At 39.1% G+C, this 15610-nt stretch overlaps 1 protein-coding gene and 1 long non-coding RNA gene across 2 annotated transcripts; both read right to left on the bottom strand.

Moving 5' to 3' along the window:
• Positions 1 to 72: 72 nt before the first annotated feature.
• On the bottom strand, positions 73 to 7284 carry LOC111332176 (uncharacterized). Its single transcript, XM_022937465.2, has 6 exons — positions 5528 to 7284; positions 3520 to 3815; positions 3206 to 3320; positions 1517 to 1553; positions 1259 to 1385; positions 73 to 899 (listed from the first exon to the last, which is right to left on the bottom strand). The coding sequence occupies exons 1-6, from the start codon at positions 5598 to 5600 to the stop codon at positions 378 to 380; spliced, it is 1170 nt and encodes a 389-aa protein (XP_022793200.2). The 5' UTR covers positions 5601 to 7284; the 3' UTR covers positions 73 to 377.
• Positions 7285 to 9521: 2237 nt separating this feature from the next.
• LOC148727410 (uncharacterized) lies at positions 9522 to 14394 on the bottom strand. The gene is made up of 2 exons (XR_015989855.1): positions 14203 to 14394; positions 9522 to 13129 (listed from the first exon to the last, which is right to left on the bottom strand). It is a non-coding gene; the product is annotated as an uncharacterized LOC148727410 (long non-coding RNA).
• Between the last annotated feature and the right edge of the window lie 1216 nt (positions 14395 to 15610).

Below are 15610 nucleotides of genomic sequence, written 5' to 3' on the forward strand. Positions count from 1 at the left end.
GTTGATACGAAAGTCTTCTATTTCTGAAATTGTCGACGTGTTGTAACGTCAAGGGGTTATCAAATTTGATAACCTAACCGGACTGGTAATTACGAAAATGAAAATATCAGCAATACGAGTAAACTTGATTGCCCTTAAAGCGGGGAAGAATAATGCTATTTTTTAGTTTTACTACGCTTATCATGGTAAATAGAATCTATTTGTCAAGGAGACGGCAAGTGATCTCTAGTCTGCTTAGCAAGTTCTCACTCGAGCGATTGAGGAAATATGGGGGAGGGGATAGAAAGATGGAAAAGGGCTTTTTCTTTCAGAACCCTTACCTCCCCTCCCCCGTTCTTTGCAAGTTCCAACTAAGGTCATACATGGATTGAAAGAGTTTACTGCACCAAAATATATCCTATGGCTTTGATATTTCTGTCACCATTATCTGGGAAATATGATGCTGCGTTTCCACACGTATTGGAGTCATCGGGATTTCCTCCACCTCCAAACCCAATTCTGGAATCACAAGTGTCACAGTTGTTTTGACCGTCGTTAGCGATATAACCGATTCTTGCTCTTGAATGATCACTTGCGTCACCCACAGCATTGAAGCCCTCCATGTTACAATTCAATTGCAAAGAACCCTCCGCGCCAATCAATTTCTTCCACTCGTTTCGACCCAATGAAGTAGCGCGGTAGGTTCCGTCAGCAATCAGTGAGTGCAGAGAGTTTGCCTCCCTGTTAAAGGCAATAAACCTGAGCTGTCCACTGATCTTCATACCGAGACAGATCTTGGAGAAAGGTGTGTTCCAATAGGTCGGTAACTTGGTCTCTTCTGAATCGAACCCAGTCCTTCCGCCGGGGACGTTGTATTCGTTTTTATCACTCCAGTAGTGAGCGTCATAGTGAAACGTTGCCTGTATCGAATTAAGAGAATATAATTAATTTTTTTCATGTATTTATAATTTATTCATAATTTACTTAAACAATAGCACGATGCATCACTGAAGGCACGAACCTCATGAAATAAGTACCACTGTTAGCGTAAGAGCCATCAATCTATATCTTACTCGCAGGCGAGTTAACTAGCAATTTGTCGCGTTTTGAGTTATCAGGGTCTGACAGCCCTTATGCCAGCGGAATTTCCGTTAGTAAGGACTGCGAAAAGAATATGGAGGAGTTTATAAGAAATTCTTTCGATGTTTTGGGCTCGCGCTTCATCATCCACAAGAAAACCCTGCCAAGAATATTCCGCCATCCGCCCTATGAGGCATACCTTGGTGCCGTCAGTCTTCATTACAGGCGTCCATCCCCCATCTCCGCATCCAAAATCCCCCATTTGACAGAGAATTGTGGTCGGCTTAGAATCAAGGTCTAATGTAACCAGTTGACTAACGTTTGACCTGTTTGATACGAAAAGAAATCCATTCGTGATCACTAAAGTTTGCAGCGAAAAATCTTCCCTCGACATGGAAACTATTCGATAACGTATCTTTTGATATGCTCGAAAAGATAATTTTATGGCATCACTTACTTGAACAGGTAGTGAGCCTCTTTGCAGGACCCAATAACTAAATGTAACGGGAAAAACCAAAGTTAGGTTTGAAAGTTTAGGCTCTATCTCAGTTCAGTAGGGCACACAAAGCTACAGTTGTTGTACGTTCAATATAATGTTTAGTATCAACCTATTAGTAGAGTCTCTGAGTAATGAGAGGTGATGAATATTGTTTAGGGATCGATTCTTATCCAATGCCGAGGGGGGTCGGAACATTTTGCTTGTGTCACAATAAAATGAACTTGATCCTCTCATAAAAGCTCTATGATTTGACCCCCCTATATAATGATCCCCCGCCCCTTAATTGGCAATGAGTCTCATCAGATCGACCCTCGTCAGTTTGCTCGTGCAGGACATTCCACTACTGACGCGTTAGTCTATTTGCTGCAGGCTGTGTATGAGGCAGTGGATACAGGGAGTTGTGGTGCTAGGCTTTTCTTTACTGACTACTCTGAAGGTTTTGACATGATTGATCACAGTGTGCTGATTGAGGAGATAAGGAACATGCATGTGCACCCTGTTCTAGTTAACTGGATAATTGCTTTTCTGTTTAACAGGACTCGGGCTGTGAGGTTGACGACATTATATCGGAGTGGAAAACTCCCAAGGGCGGTATACCACAGGGCACTCACTAAGTTAGGAGTCATTTTGTTTACAATCGTGACAAATAATTTATTGCGCTCGTGGAATCTTAGAATAAAGATTGTTGATGAACCCACAGCCCATGGAATAATCCCCAAGAACAGTGCCAGTCTACTCAATTTTGTTACAAACGATATCTATGCTTTTTCTGAAGATCACAGAATGAAATTGAACCCTACTAAATGCAAGGAAATGCTAATTAATTTTATGAGTAATCATAATTTTATTGTGAATCCTATTGTAATTGGTAGTAACACAGTTGAGAGAGACACGACATATGAGTTACTTGGCGTTTATGTAAGTAATGACCTGAAATGGAACCATCATGTAGATGTTATAGTGCAAAAGGGAAACAGGAGGCTTTACTCCTTAAGGGTCCTTAAGAAATGTGGTGCACCTCCAGCTTCACTGGCTAAGGTTTATAAAACCATTGTTCATCCTGTTCTAGAATATGCGGCCCCTTTCTGGTAAAATATACCAGATTTTCTATCTGATAAGATTGAGAGCATTCAGAAAAGGTCTATGCGCATCAATTTTCCATTAATGAATTACAACGAGGCATTAAATGTCCTTAATTTAACAACTCCAAGTGACATACGCGCCCATCTATGCCAGGTTTATATTGATAGACTCCGGAATGAGATTCACCCCTTGCATTTTATCCTCTCCAAACAGGAGGAGGTTGTGCATAATTATAATCTTAGATCCGGCATTAGCCGCTTCACGCGTCCTTCGTGTAGGACCAAGCGCACGTATGATTTTGTCACGCATAAGTATACCCAGTGGCTTGTACAATCATGCTATCTGGTATTTATTGGTTTTATTGTATTATATTTAAGTGTTATATGTTTTGTAAATAGCTCTGTACTTCAGCCATTCTGTATATTGCTGCAATGAGTCTTAATAAACAGTCAATTTAATGAATCAATTTTTTATTGTCCTCCCCCCCGCCTTTCAACTCTTATCCTTCAATTAAACCCTATCCGGGACCACTTTCTGTCACAAAACCATGCAAATATAACTCACCTCTTTCACAATATTCTCCTTTAAAGCCTTTTACACAGAGGCATTCAAATGACCCATCTCTGTCGTTTGTTACACAGGTAGCTTCGTTTTGACAAGGTGACGAAGAACAAGGTGACTATGGAGAGACAAAGTAGGAAAATGTTTCCTGTATTTTGAAACGCAGCTGCAAATCTATGGACATATAGTGAACAGAAGGTACATGAATCCATTTTAGTATACTGACGAGCCTTAGAAACAAAGGTGGTTAATTATAAGTGAGATATTTCATGGTATATCACTGTAAAGCGTATGAGTTTACAACAAATTTCTTCTACCTCAATTGCGAAATGATGCGAACTTTTATTCTCTTTATACTCTGTGGAGTTTCTGTATTTATCAGATGACAGCAGCTCGCACCAAAGTTTACCATGAGCTCCTTTGGAGACAGCCAGGTTTACAGAAAAACACAACGGATTGCTGAGACATTCAAACGTGCAGTCAAATACATCATACACTGTCACTGTTCCAACGAGCGGCACATTCAAGTGATGAAACTCGTTTTTGTTAAATCTATATCGTCTGAAAACTTTTGAAGTACAAGGTGAAACCTTGCGATACAAAAATCTTGATTCTATAACAAGAGACAAGAACAAAAATAGAAAAGTTAACGGCATATTCAAGTGATGAAACTCGTGTTTAATGAATGCACGTCTCAGAAAAGTTTTTGAGGAGCAGGGGATGTCCTCGTGATACAGAACGTTCGATTCAATAACAGGAAAGAAGAACAGTGCAGTAATAAAAGGATGTGATGGTACCATTCACATTTCATACTTTTCTGGAGGAGAATCCAGGGGGGGACGGAGGGAGGGGTGGGAGAAGAGAGGACGAGAGGATGAAGTACCCCATAGAACAGTACCCCCATACAATTCAAAGGAATTGGTCGAGTGGGCTAAATTCGGGGGAAATTATGCAATATAAAAAGGGATAACGGATAAAAAATTCAGGATGTTGAAAAAAGAAAGTCATTTTGTTGAACACATAAAATGATCGAATCACTAGATAGATTTTTCTCAGCCAGAATTATAGACATCTGCATTTTAATTAAGTCAATGGTTGTTTTGGAACCTGTTTAACTTTAATTTGAATCATCTTCAGTTATCAATATCTACCGTGTCATTTACAATGAATAAACGCGAATTTTTACTGACTTCATCGGGGTAGCATTTCAAGCGAAATTTCACAAATTAAGTCGTAAACCTTTCTAGCTCTTCAGGGCTGCAATGTTTTTATTCGTTTCTGTTCCTCAGGATTAATCATTTAAGTATAAGATACTGCTGTCAAACGTTCTTTTGAAAAAGGAAGAACATCCATCAATTATCTGCGAACTCAATTTAAGAAGTCGTTGATAAAAATATTTTGAGTCAACGCGTGACACGATCGAAAGCTTGTTGTTTCCTTACTCGGAACTGGTTAGCTCAGACAACCAAAACAGACCCTATAATATTATCCAAACTTTAATAATAATTCGTTCTAAGAAAAATACATTTGTAATTCGAAATAAAAAAAACGCAAATAAAGTGTTAATCTCGCAGCAAAATTCAAGAAAAACGTGATTGGAAACTTACTTCTGTGGCGGGTCGTAAAAACAGGTTTCTCTCCTCAGGTTAGCAGATTTGGGTAAGCGAACAGATTATAAAAACCGACTTCTCTCTCTTATTGATTCTTCTGAAAACTGGTTTAAAACATGATGAGCTAACACTTTCAAATCACTGTACGGAATTAATGTCAACCACGAGTCTTGTAATTAAAATATGTGTCATCAAAGGCAACGCCTATTTAATAAACGGAACACTTGTCGTTAATCTTCGCAATTTTAACCAAGTTTAAGGAAGTATAACGGTTCCTTTGACGACACTTAGAATTTAAATTGAAGTTGAATAAAAGCTCCGTGAGTCATGGTCTTCAAGAAGCTTAGAAGTCTTAGTTAACATTTTTCAAAGCAGAGAGCCGGAGTGTTATTTGCATTCAACCGAGCTGAAGTACTAACTGGACGTTAGAACGCAATAGATCCAGATCTACTTCAAAAATGCAACTGACATGAATGAAATTTTTACAACAGGAGATATATAAGAGAGGAAGTCCAGTAAACTTTGAGAGTGTGCCGATCTAACAGCGACCTAAGTCTTTGGAGAGCATTAAATACCCATCACCACCAGCCAAGTGAAAATAAAACAAAAAATATGATGGAAGTCAGGGAACATTGAACTTACATCCAGATTCTGGGTTGACAAAATGTTCTGACACCAAAAACAATAACATGAGATGCAAAGGAATCTGACAAACCTTGTGAAAGGGCAGGATCTGGAATTAGAGCAGATAATTCAAATAGAATGGGATAAAGAAGACCAAGAAACATGTTGGATGGAGATCTCGTCGCTGCTTTGGGATTCTTAGCCTTGCCTCTGATGCGACCTGTGAGCGACTGAAATGTTGACAACAACCAATGGAATTTGAGTGATCAGTCCAGCTGCTCCCACTTTGCTGACGTGCGAACTAGTACTTTCCTTTGTTTTGCAACAATGCACGTCTCGGTGCGTGCTGTAGTTGTCATGGATGAGTTTCATAAGACCGGAAGGGAAAACGAGTTGAAAATCAGGTTTGAAGTAAATTCTCGATCTGAGCTTTAGCTGTGAGGTTTTAGCGTTAAAGCAAACATAATCGTGCATTTCCTATCTTCCTTCCTTTTCTTCGTTTACTTACTTGGCAATTTATCGATGCTATGAATTAGATCATTCTGGCCATCATTGGGAGTGCTCAGAAAGTGTTACTAAGAATAAAAAAGGAAGTGTTACTTGATAAAAGTTCCTGTCGAACCACAGGTGGCCCAAGCACCAGCTGTGAGATGATCATCTTGCGCAATAACAAATGAATAAAGAGTAAAAGTTTCTAAAGAAACTGTGGTGCTGCGTCGGTGGGGGTGACAAGGTAATTTGATTATATCAACAAGTTGAAATTGTAAATTGGTCACTGTAACTAGTTAAAAAGCTGACGTTTCGAGCGTTAGCCCTTTGTCAGAGCGAATCATTTGCTCTGAAAAAGGGCTAATAAAAAAATACGTCAAATTCTCAATACAAATTCATCACCTTACTTCCTTAATTAGAGCGGTTGTAAATATTTCCATACAAACTCTTATAATTCTCCCGTGACTGTTATTGCGCAAGATGATCATCTCACAGCTGGAGCTTGGGCTGCTTGTGGTCGGACAAATTTTGGACTGCAGTGTCAGTGGAAAAAAAGTTTGTAGAAAATTGATGACAGTTTTAAAAAAGGGAACTTACAAACGAAAAATCAGTGGACAGTACAAATGACTTGGCAGAAGGAAAATTTTAAAGGTCTTCGTGAAATTCTGTCCTAACGAGTTGCCTTGATAAAAGTGTATCATTAACATTATCATCTTATGAGTCGGCGTGCGCTTATCGAAAAATGGAGCAGGTGGGAAGTTCATGGAGTATGAGGGACACGTTGAAGGTGCTCGAAGGCCAGCCACGGGCGAGCGGCTTCATCATCTTCATCCCCAAATTTTCCAAGTGCTTCATAACGCGATAAACGTTCAGTTGAAGCATGAACCGATTGTCCTCTAACATTTTTAATGCAGTAGTTAGCCCAACCTCGTTCCCGGGGCCTTTTCCCTTACTTCCATTCACTCTCACGTTTCACCCTCACAACCACTCAATTAAATCCCTCATTCTTAAAAACTTTAAATTACTTCAAAACGATCCAGAGACAAGCACTATCTTTTCGCAGCCTCCGCTCATTTCATTCAAACGCGACAAAAACATAGGCAATTTTTTGGTCAGAAGTTCTTTTCAGACTAATGACCAACCAGGCACTTTTAAATGCGCTCGTGCACGATGCAAAACGTGTCCTTTCATTCACAACGCTGAGAAAATATCAGGACCTAAACGATCCATTAAGATCACCGATCACTTCACGTGCACCTCCGCCAATGTAATCTATTGCATAACTTGCACTTATTGCAAAAAGATATACATCGGCGAAACAGGCAGAAGACTAGGTGACCGATTCCGAGAACACCTTCGAGACGTGGACAGGAATGGCAAGGACACATCGAAACCAGTCGCTAAACATTTTAATTTACCTAACCATTCTATGCAACATATGGCAATCTGCGGTCTTTCCTTGCACTTAGGTGGCACGGAAAGCCGCAAAAATCTTGAAAAAAGGCTCATCTTTCAAACCGGCAGTCTAAATCCCACAGGGATCAACGAACGCTTTTCATTCCACTAATTTATTCATGTTTTTCTCGTTGCCATGCTCCCACCAATACCGTAGCTCCATTTTCTCCCTTTAAAAGCACACACAACCCACAATTCCTCTATTCGCTCCGACGAAGGGCTAACGCTCGAAACGTCAGTTTTTGTAATCATTACGGTGGCCAATTTACCATTTCAACTTTTTTGATATATCCAAACCTTTTCCCTTAGTTGGGGGTGGGGCGGGAAAACCTTTTCCCGCCCCACTTGGGAACGAGGTTGTAGTTAGTCACACGAATTTCAAGTTCAATTTATAGTTTGACGCGTTCTTTAGGAACTCTTGATAAAGAGAACAAGTAGTTCTCAACAACTGCACCTTTCAAGGTAAGGTCTTTCGTTAAACGTGCAGTTTAGTTTCCTTGACAACAGACACAGAAATCCCGTATGAGGGCGGTTATGAACACTTCTTAAGTATTCATAACCCATATTAAATTTACGACAAGACGCCATTTTAAAAATAGCGTTTTGGTCTAACTTTTTAATAAGTTACAAAAATAGGTTCGTGTGGACGGACCTGTGTACCTCAATAATTTACCAAGGGAACTCTGAAATGAACATACCAAGTCCGTGAATGCAGAATGTGGTTACCTTCTTAAACTTTCTAACCATCAGTCTGTAACTTTTTTCACTTGTCAAAAATTATAGGATATCTGATGAACCTGAGTTTGTTTCGTGATTAATGAGCACGAGTGATGTCTGAAAGAACTTAATGAATAGAGTTGACACAAAAATCTTTTAACGATAAACAAGTTCGGTCCTAATTCAAGCTTGTCGACATACAAAACTACTCGTGATGATTTACCAGCTGGGCTGAAATAGTCCCAAAAATTTTTATTTTGAAATCAACAGAATAACCAGGCTTGTAAATGAAAAGATCGAGATCACAATTTGCATTAAAAATTATCAGTGGCGCTTCTTAAAAACTTGCGGGAGCAGTCTGTTGGTTTACAATCGTACGAGTTGAATTTCTTTCTGCTCAAGGTCAAGAGATAATACCGTTTTCCTTATTTTCTGTTGTCAATAGTTAATGTAGCGCTCTCAGCCATCCCTGGTGGAGCGTTACAGCGATTTTTCGTCTAGTTGCGCTGGTTTATTGGTTCATCGGGTCTTAAACTGAAAAATACAACCTTTATCATACCACTGTCCCTACGGGCTCGTCAAAATACGGCACAACTCGTAAAAATACTCAGTAAAACTACACAACAAAATGTTTCATAAAACACTTTTATGTTCAGGGAATCACAATACGTATGTGCACGATCCTTCGCAGTAAAGCACCATTTAAGCAATAGTGAAAATCAGACCTGAAAAAAATTCAGGCCTGTACGAGATTCGAACCACTGACCTCTGCGATACTAGTGCAGCGCTCTACCAATTGAGCTAACAAGCCAACTGGGAGCAGGCCATCAAATTAATTCGACATAAACCCGTAGATGATAAATCAAACAACAAACATATGAAATACATATATATGAACTGCGGTTATGAAACGTATGTGCACGATCCTTCGCAGTAAAGCACCATTTAAGCAATAGTGAAAATCAGACCTGAAAAAAATTCAGGCCTGTACGGGATTCGAACCACTGACCTCTGCGATACTAGTGCAGCGCTCTACCAATTGAGCTAAAAAGCCAACTGGGAGCAGGCCATCAAATTAATTCGACATCAACCCGTAGATGATAAATCAAACAACAAACATATGAAATACATATATATGAACTGCGGTTATGAAACGTATGTGCACGATCCTTCGTAGTAAAGCAGGTCTGATTTTCACTATTGCTTAAATGGTGCTTTACTGCGAAGGATCGTGCACATACGTTTCATAACCGCAGTTCATATATATGTATTTCATATGTTTGTTGTTTGAATCACAATACCTTGTTTGTGTTTCTGAAATAAATTTGAAAACTCAATAAAAATTTCGCTAGCAAATTACCACCGTTGATTAACAAAGTTACAAATCTTTACTCAATCGTTCAATAGGTAAGAAATAAGTCCTGTACGTTACGGGAAAATTTAATGATTTTTCTCTGTGGATATTTAAGCCTATTTATTCGTTGTTTTCGAAATTTTAGCGTTCTTAATTCATGCGAGTTACTTTCACTGCGATGTTTTAAAAAGATGAAACGCCACAAGTAAATTTTGAATAGTCAAGTTAAGTTGTACAGCTGCGTCTCGGTGCTTTTGTTGATCAATTTTAGTGAAATTTTTTAGGCATATATAAATGTTGATGGTCTTTCTGGCAAAATTAGTTCTCATGGTAGTTGGCAGCTGACTTTATACTCGTAATTTTAATTTCCTTTCATACGATAGTTTCCACACCAACCTCGCATAGATAAGCAGAAACTTTTAATTACTTTTCCACTTTTAATTCCTAAGCTGCGCTACTGTAATTAAGATAGGTATATTTTCTATACCAGAGCTGTGAATTCTCACCTAAGACTCCTATTTTTAATGGACTCGAGTTTATTGCATCCGTCCTTTTAATTTGAAATTCTTTCGTTGTAGAGACAGATGGGAATATTTAAGTAGTTTTCGTTTAACTTCATAGAGATCGTTACCGCTTCTTTTGTAATGCTGTTCAAATATGGTCGATTTAGATAACAATAGCACTTCACGCTAGTTAGTTCATAAGCAGTTACCTTGTACAGTTTTGATGATCACTAAACTGAAGAAGCTAGAGGTCATGTCAGTTGTTGGCCTGACCTCAGTAGAATATAGATATACAGTGGAACCAAACGCTGTCTAATTCTTGACGTCCGTATAAGCTCGCTCGAAGTAGATCTCTGTGTACCAGGAAATCGTGACGAGTTCCGTTCTCGCTGCCGAGTGGTCTCCACCGAGTTAATTCCCCCCAGTTATTGTGCCGTCCGCGAAGGTTCAGTAGGGAACTTAAGCAGTCACGACGGCAACTCCTCGGAAGACATCGATTATAAAATGAGTTTCTACTTTTAGTTAGAATTTCGAAAATGGCTGCATATGTTTACTGTCTCATAGGGCGCCAGACTTCAAATTCAACATAACGCATAAAAGAAGCGTTGAGTTCCAAATGTAAATTAAAATAATTTGCCGCCGTGGTTTCGGTTCGCAGACGACTCAAATTTTAGGGATTTCACGCTGTTGTTTTGCAAAAGACGGCTAAGAAATGTATTAAGTTTTAAAACGCACGTGCTGGGCAATTGTTGTGCCAATTAGATCTATTGATATTCCACGTTCTCGTTGCCGTCGCCGTCGTGGTTTGCTTAAATTCCCTAGTTTCCTCATTTCAGTTATTTAGGTAAACACTGAAGGTCTCTGACCGAAACGTTTTTTATTAAAATTTTTTATATTTTTGACGTCAGTAGTTGTCCATCCTAGCAATTTTTAAACTTTCTAGGTTCGTGTTTGCTGTGAGGTTTGGACTGCAAATCGTTATTGACCCTCCTTGCGCGTGTACCTTTGTTGGCCTAAGAGTTCCACTAACGACTAGCGATATATATCTATACATACATACATACACACAGACACACACACACACACACACACACACACACACATAGACATATACATTATTTTACTAAAAATACTGCCTTTTCTTAACCCCGACCCAAAGTATTTAAATAATATAATAATATAATAATATAATATAATATTATATTACCAAATAAAGTCAATAATAGTAATGCAGCTTATAATCCTAAAATGTTATACTGCTACTTAATTAAAAAAAAATTCGTAGCCAACCGAGAGAAGGTTTGCAGATTGCCAGAGTTCACGAGGCTTGAAGGAAGGTCATTAAACAGTTAAGCACCGCTATAGATAAAATAGTTTTTTCCAAAATTGCGTTTCACCTTCGGCAAAGATAGCCTAAGTAACCAGGTAGGCATTTGAGAAGGTGCCAACAATAATGTCTTAAGTGTAAATAAGAACTAGAAAAGAAGCACAGAAAAGTCAAAGCATTTCGTGGATAGATATCATTATGGAAAACTTAAACTCACTGACCTTGCTAAATTAGGGTAAACATGAAAAATGCCTGCCCTGTTTCTCTGTTTCAGTATTTACCAACCTTCCGATAAAGGCTCTACTTACTCTGCTAATGGACTTTGAAATTCAGCTAGGGATTAAGACAGCAATTAGATTTACCGAATGGAAACACCTTCATTCTTTCTGCAGCCATAAGAGCGCTTTTCGATGGAGTATCGTGAAACAAAAACCGGACAGAAATCGCAACAGCTGATCAGAACTACCCAGTGTGAACATCACAAGGAGGCAACGAGGTCGACTCCAATTTAATGAATGTAAACGATCACGCGATTGGTTGAATGTATAGTTTTAGACGTGATTGGTCGAAAGGATATCACGAGTTTCCCAGAAAACATTTTGCAATCTCAGACTACCTCCAAAATACAATTGAAAGCAGCTCTCAGAAAGTTTTAGTTTTCCTTACTTAACCTATTTTTCCTAATATTTCACTCCCTGATCAAGACTTTCTTCACCGTGATAGAAAAGTCTTATGATATAAATATTAATGCAAACTTCCAACTTTAAACTTACCCTTATTACCAAAATCAAACGTGACGTTATCTCCAATCAGAATGAATGGAGCCCACTCCGAAACTCTGGTATAACCAGTGGCGGATCCAGGGGGAGGGTCCGGGGAGTCCGGACCCCCCCTATCAAACCTGACGCCGACAACTTTGAGACGGGATCGTATATCACTTTTAACTGGCTGATTTTTTTAATGAATCCAAACAAACGGTAAGCGGCCAAGGAATTATAACTTGCAACCGCGACTGGTGGGAGGGGGTGTGGGGGAGAAGTAATTTGCTCAAAGAGTCCGACAGTCCTTTCTGAACCAAAGTTTGGACCCCCAATCAAAAATTCCTGGATCCGCCTCCAATAGCCGTTGTTTCTCATCCACTTCATGGCCCCGGCGGTGAAGAGATTCACTGGCGCTTTCTCCATTCACAAGATGTTCGTAGAAACGACTCTTGAGCTGCTCTGTTGCTGTGTCTGTCATGGCCCATAATGCAACCAATACCGATCGAGTACCGGATCCTAGGAACGCTCGAGCAAATGCTCCATCGATTTGATTCTCACTTGATCCTCTCGCTCTGTACTTCTGATTTCGACTCTGACTCTGTGAAAGCTACTCTTTAGCGTCTCCGGCTAAATTTCTCTCGAGGGAGAGTTGCGTGATATGCCACAGAACGGCTATGAAGGAGAGTACAGGTCCCCTATGCTCTGAGAGCTGTTTCAAATAGCGTATAGCGAAAATATTTGTAAAGAATAATACAATATTCCTGAGATTCTTTTGAGAAATCGTTCCTTACCTCTATGGCGAGATGATGCGAACTTCTATTCCCTTTATACTCTGTGGAGTTTCTCTACTTATCAGATGACAGCAACTCGCACCAAAGTTTTCCTTGGGCTTCTTTAGAGGTGGCCAGGTTTACAGAAAAACAGAACGGATTGCTGAGGCATTCAAACGTGCAGTCAAATACATCATACACTGTCACTGTTCCAACGAGCGGCACATTCAAGTAATGAAACTCGTTTTTGTTAAATCTATATCGTCTGAAAACTTTTAAAGTACAAGGTGTATCTTTGCGATACAAAAAGCCTGATTCTATAACAAGAGACAAGAACAAAAATAGAAAAGTTAATAAAAATAAATTATGCTATGAAATAGGTCCAATCCTCTTAAATTTTGCGCCTCTAAATTGACATTTGTGAAGGTACGGGCGATTTCCGCAGCGCATATCATCTGTCTCAAGCGTTGATTCCTTAATACCTAATTTCTTTGATGCTATCCTTTACATACATACATACATACATACATACATACATACATACATACATACATACATACATACATACATACATACCTACATACATACATACGTTACTTGACCACTCCCCATAGTGGCTTTTCAGGGCCAATTCCCACCCATCCCACCCCAGGGGAGGACATCCATTACACAGTAATCTCGTGCGTGGGAAATTAATGTCTCCTACCCCTAACCCTGCAGGAGACGGGGCCTACGGTTTATTAGTCCTTATCCTTAAGACTAGAATATCTATCCATTTTTTGATTATAGAAAGGTAGCAAATTCTCTTCACTTACTTTAAGACCATGAGTATCGGTCCGGCCGGGGCTCGAACCCTCGACCTCCCGCACAACACAATCTGGCGCTAACCGGGGGGAGGCTTTCTTTTATTCCTCGGTTAAACAACTTCATAATATGCGCTGGTAAAACTTTCTGGGAAGTTTCCGTCATAACTGGTTTTAATGAAAGCATTGCAAAATTGAAAGCATGTGGCGCTGAAGTTAAAAGCCGCCATATTTCCGTCAAGGTGTTATCAAATAAAGCCGGCCGCTATTTTGACAAACTTTTTAGTTCTAGCATTCAAGAATTGAATTTTTTGCGGGAGGCATATAGACAATTAAATTAGTTAAACATGGAGATTTTACCCTTTAAGGATATTAACTACAAACCAAATTCTCACGAAAGAGACACATTTCAACACACAACTTTCCCTGTGAAGAGGAAATTTTTAAACAATGCTGGCATCATCCACAGGACGTGTCCAGATAAGTTACAAAAAATATGATACTCTTCGAAGGTATAAACGAATGATGACGGGAAAAACAGTATTCGAATGTTAACAACGAACAAATTGCAAATACACACAACAAACCTTGAGAAAACGCTGCGTCTGACATCAGAGCAGAGAATTGCAATAAAATAGAATAGACAAAAACAAAGAACACGTTAAAAGAATTCGCATCTTCTCCCCAGCAAAGGAAAGAATTCCAGCTTTGTTTCAGTTGCGATTGGTGACGAACTGCTAACTACATCTACGTTCAAGGCATTGATTACAACCAACAGAATTAAATGATTGCAGCTGCTTAGATCTTTCCGACGAGCAAACCAGTGGGGCATAGGGTAAAATATCGACTGGACTGGACTGGACTATATTTTGGACCATTCAGTTTGGTCTAAGAGAAAATTTTCGTATTAAATTATTTAATCAATTATTTAATTAATTACCATTAATTTTTAATCATCAATGTTCTTATTTATTAATTTATGTACTTTTATTTTTTTTAAATTTGTTATTTTTCGGTCATTCCGGGAATTCCGGTAATTGCAGGTATTCCAAGTGTTCCGGTTCCGAATTCCAGCATTCCTTATTTTCCAAACTAACCCGCAGACCGCACACCTCGAAAACGCACACCTCGAAAAACGTGTTTTCAGTGTGTAATTACCAGATTTATCTTTCTTCCTTTGGTCATTGATGTTATCAGACGAGATCTCGGAATTTCCGTTATGCGAAAGCGAAACTGCCACGTAAACACTGAACTTTAATTTATATTTAAAATACTCGCTTTACGATCCTCCACTGTTAAGTTATCCGTGTGCCTTTTGAGTCGATATGTGTGTGCACTATCAGTTGCTTCACGTTTTCCTTTGCGTATACAGTATGTTATTACTGAATTTATCATTCTTCCTTTTGTCAGTGATCTTATCAGACGAGATCACAGAATTTCGCACTACACCGAAATACCTAGATAAACAATGGAGTGTTTCTGTCGACGAGCTATCGGCTGATAGTTGCCCCGCGGAAATTTGATACTCTTAAAACAAATATTTTCCCGAGAAGCGAAGCTTCGAGGGCAAATATGGATAGTTTGGAAAATTAGGAATGCCGTATTTCCGTGCCGGAATACCCGGAATTCCCGGAATGACCAAAAAATAATAAATTGAAAAAAAAATTACCTAATAATTAAAAATAATAAGTTTGAATAAATAATTAAAAAATAATTAATTAAAAAAGTAAAAATAAAGTGAAAATAAAAATTAAAAGTTTGCTGTCTTCGCTTTCTGTGGACGATGATTCAAATTCTACCTTACACTTCTTTTTCTTAAAAAGAGAAGAACCTGCCAGCGCTTTTCCATAGTAAGTGGAAGATGTTGTAGATCGAGATCTGGTCATGGCTTTCATCTTCACTTTATTCCTGGCTTGGCCAGAATAGCCTAAATAGTTGTTTCCGGTCGATTGCTTCACGGGAGAGTCTGCAATGGTACCTCATCTACGCTGTTTC

Source organism: Stylophora pistillata, chromosome 7 (genome assembly GCF_964205215.1).
Source record: "Stylophora pistillata chromosome 7, jaStyPist1.2, whole genome shotgun sequence".
NCBI lineage: Eukaryota > Metazoa > Cnidaria > Anthozoa > Scleractinia > Pocilloporidae > Stylophora > Stylophora pistillata.

Bases quoted from the DNA above. Each gene is read 5' to 3' on its own strand.
- LOC111332176 (XM_022937465.2), bottom strand. From the start codon at position 5,600: ATGTTTCTTGGTCTTCTTTATCCCATTCTATTTGAATTATCTGCTCTA. The intron at 3,321-3,519 runs GTAGAAGAAATT...GTCTCTCCATAG, and splicing joins CGCATCATTTCGCAATTGAG to TCACCTTGTTCTTCGTCACC. The intron at 1,554-3,205 runs GTGAGTTATATT...CGTTACATTTAG, and splicing joins AGGAGAATATTGTGAAAGAG to TTATTGGGTCCTGCAAAGAG.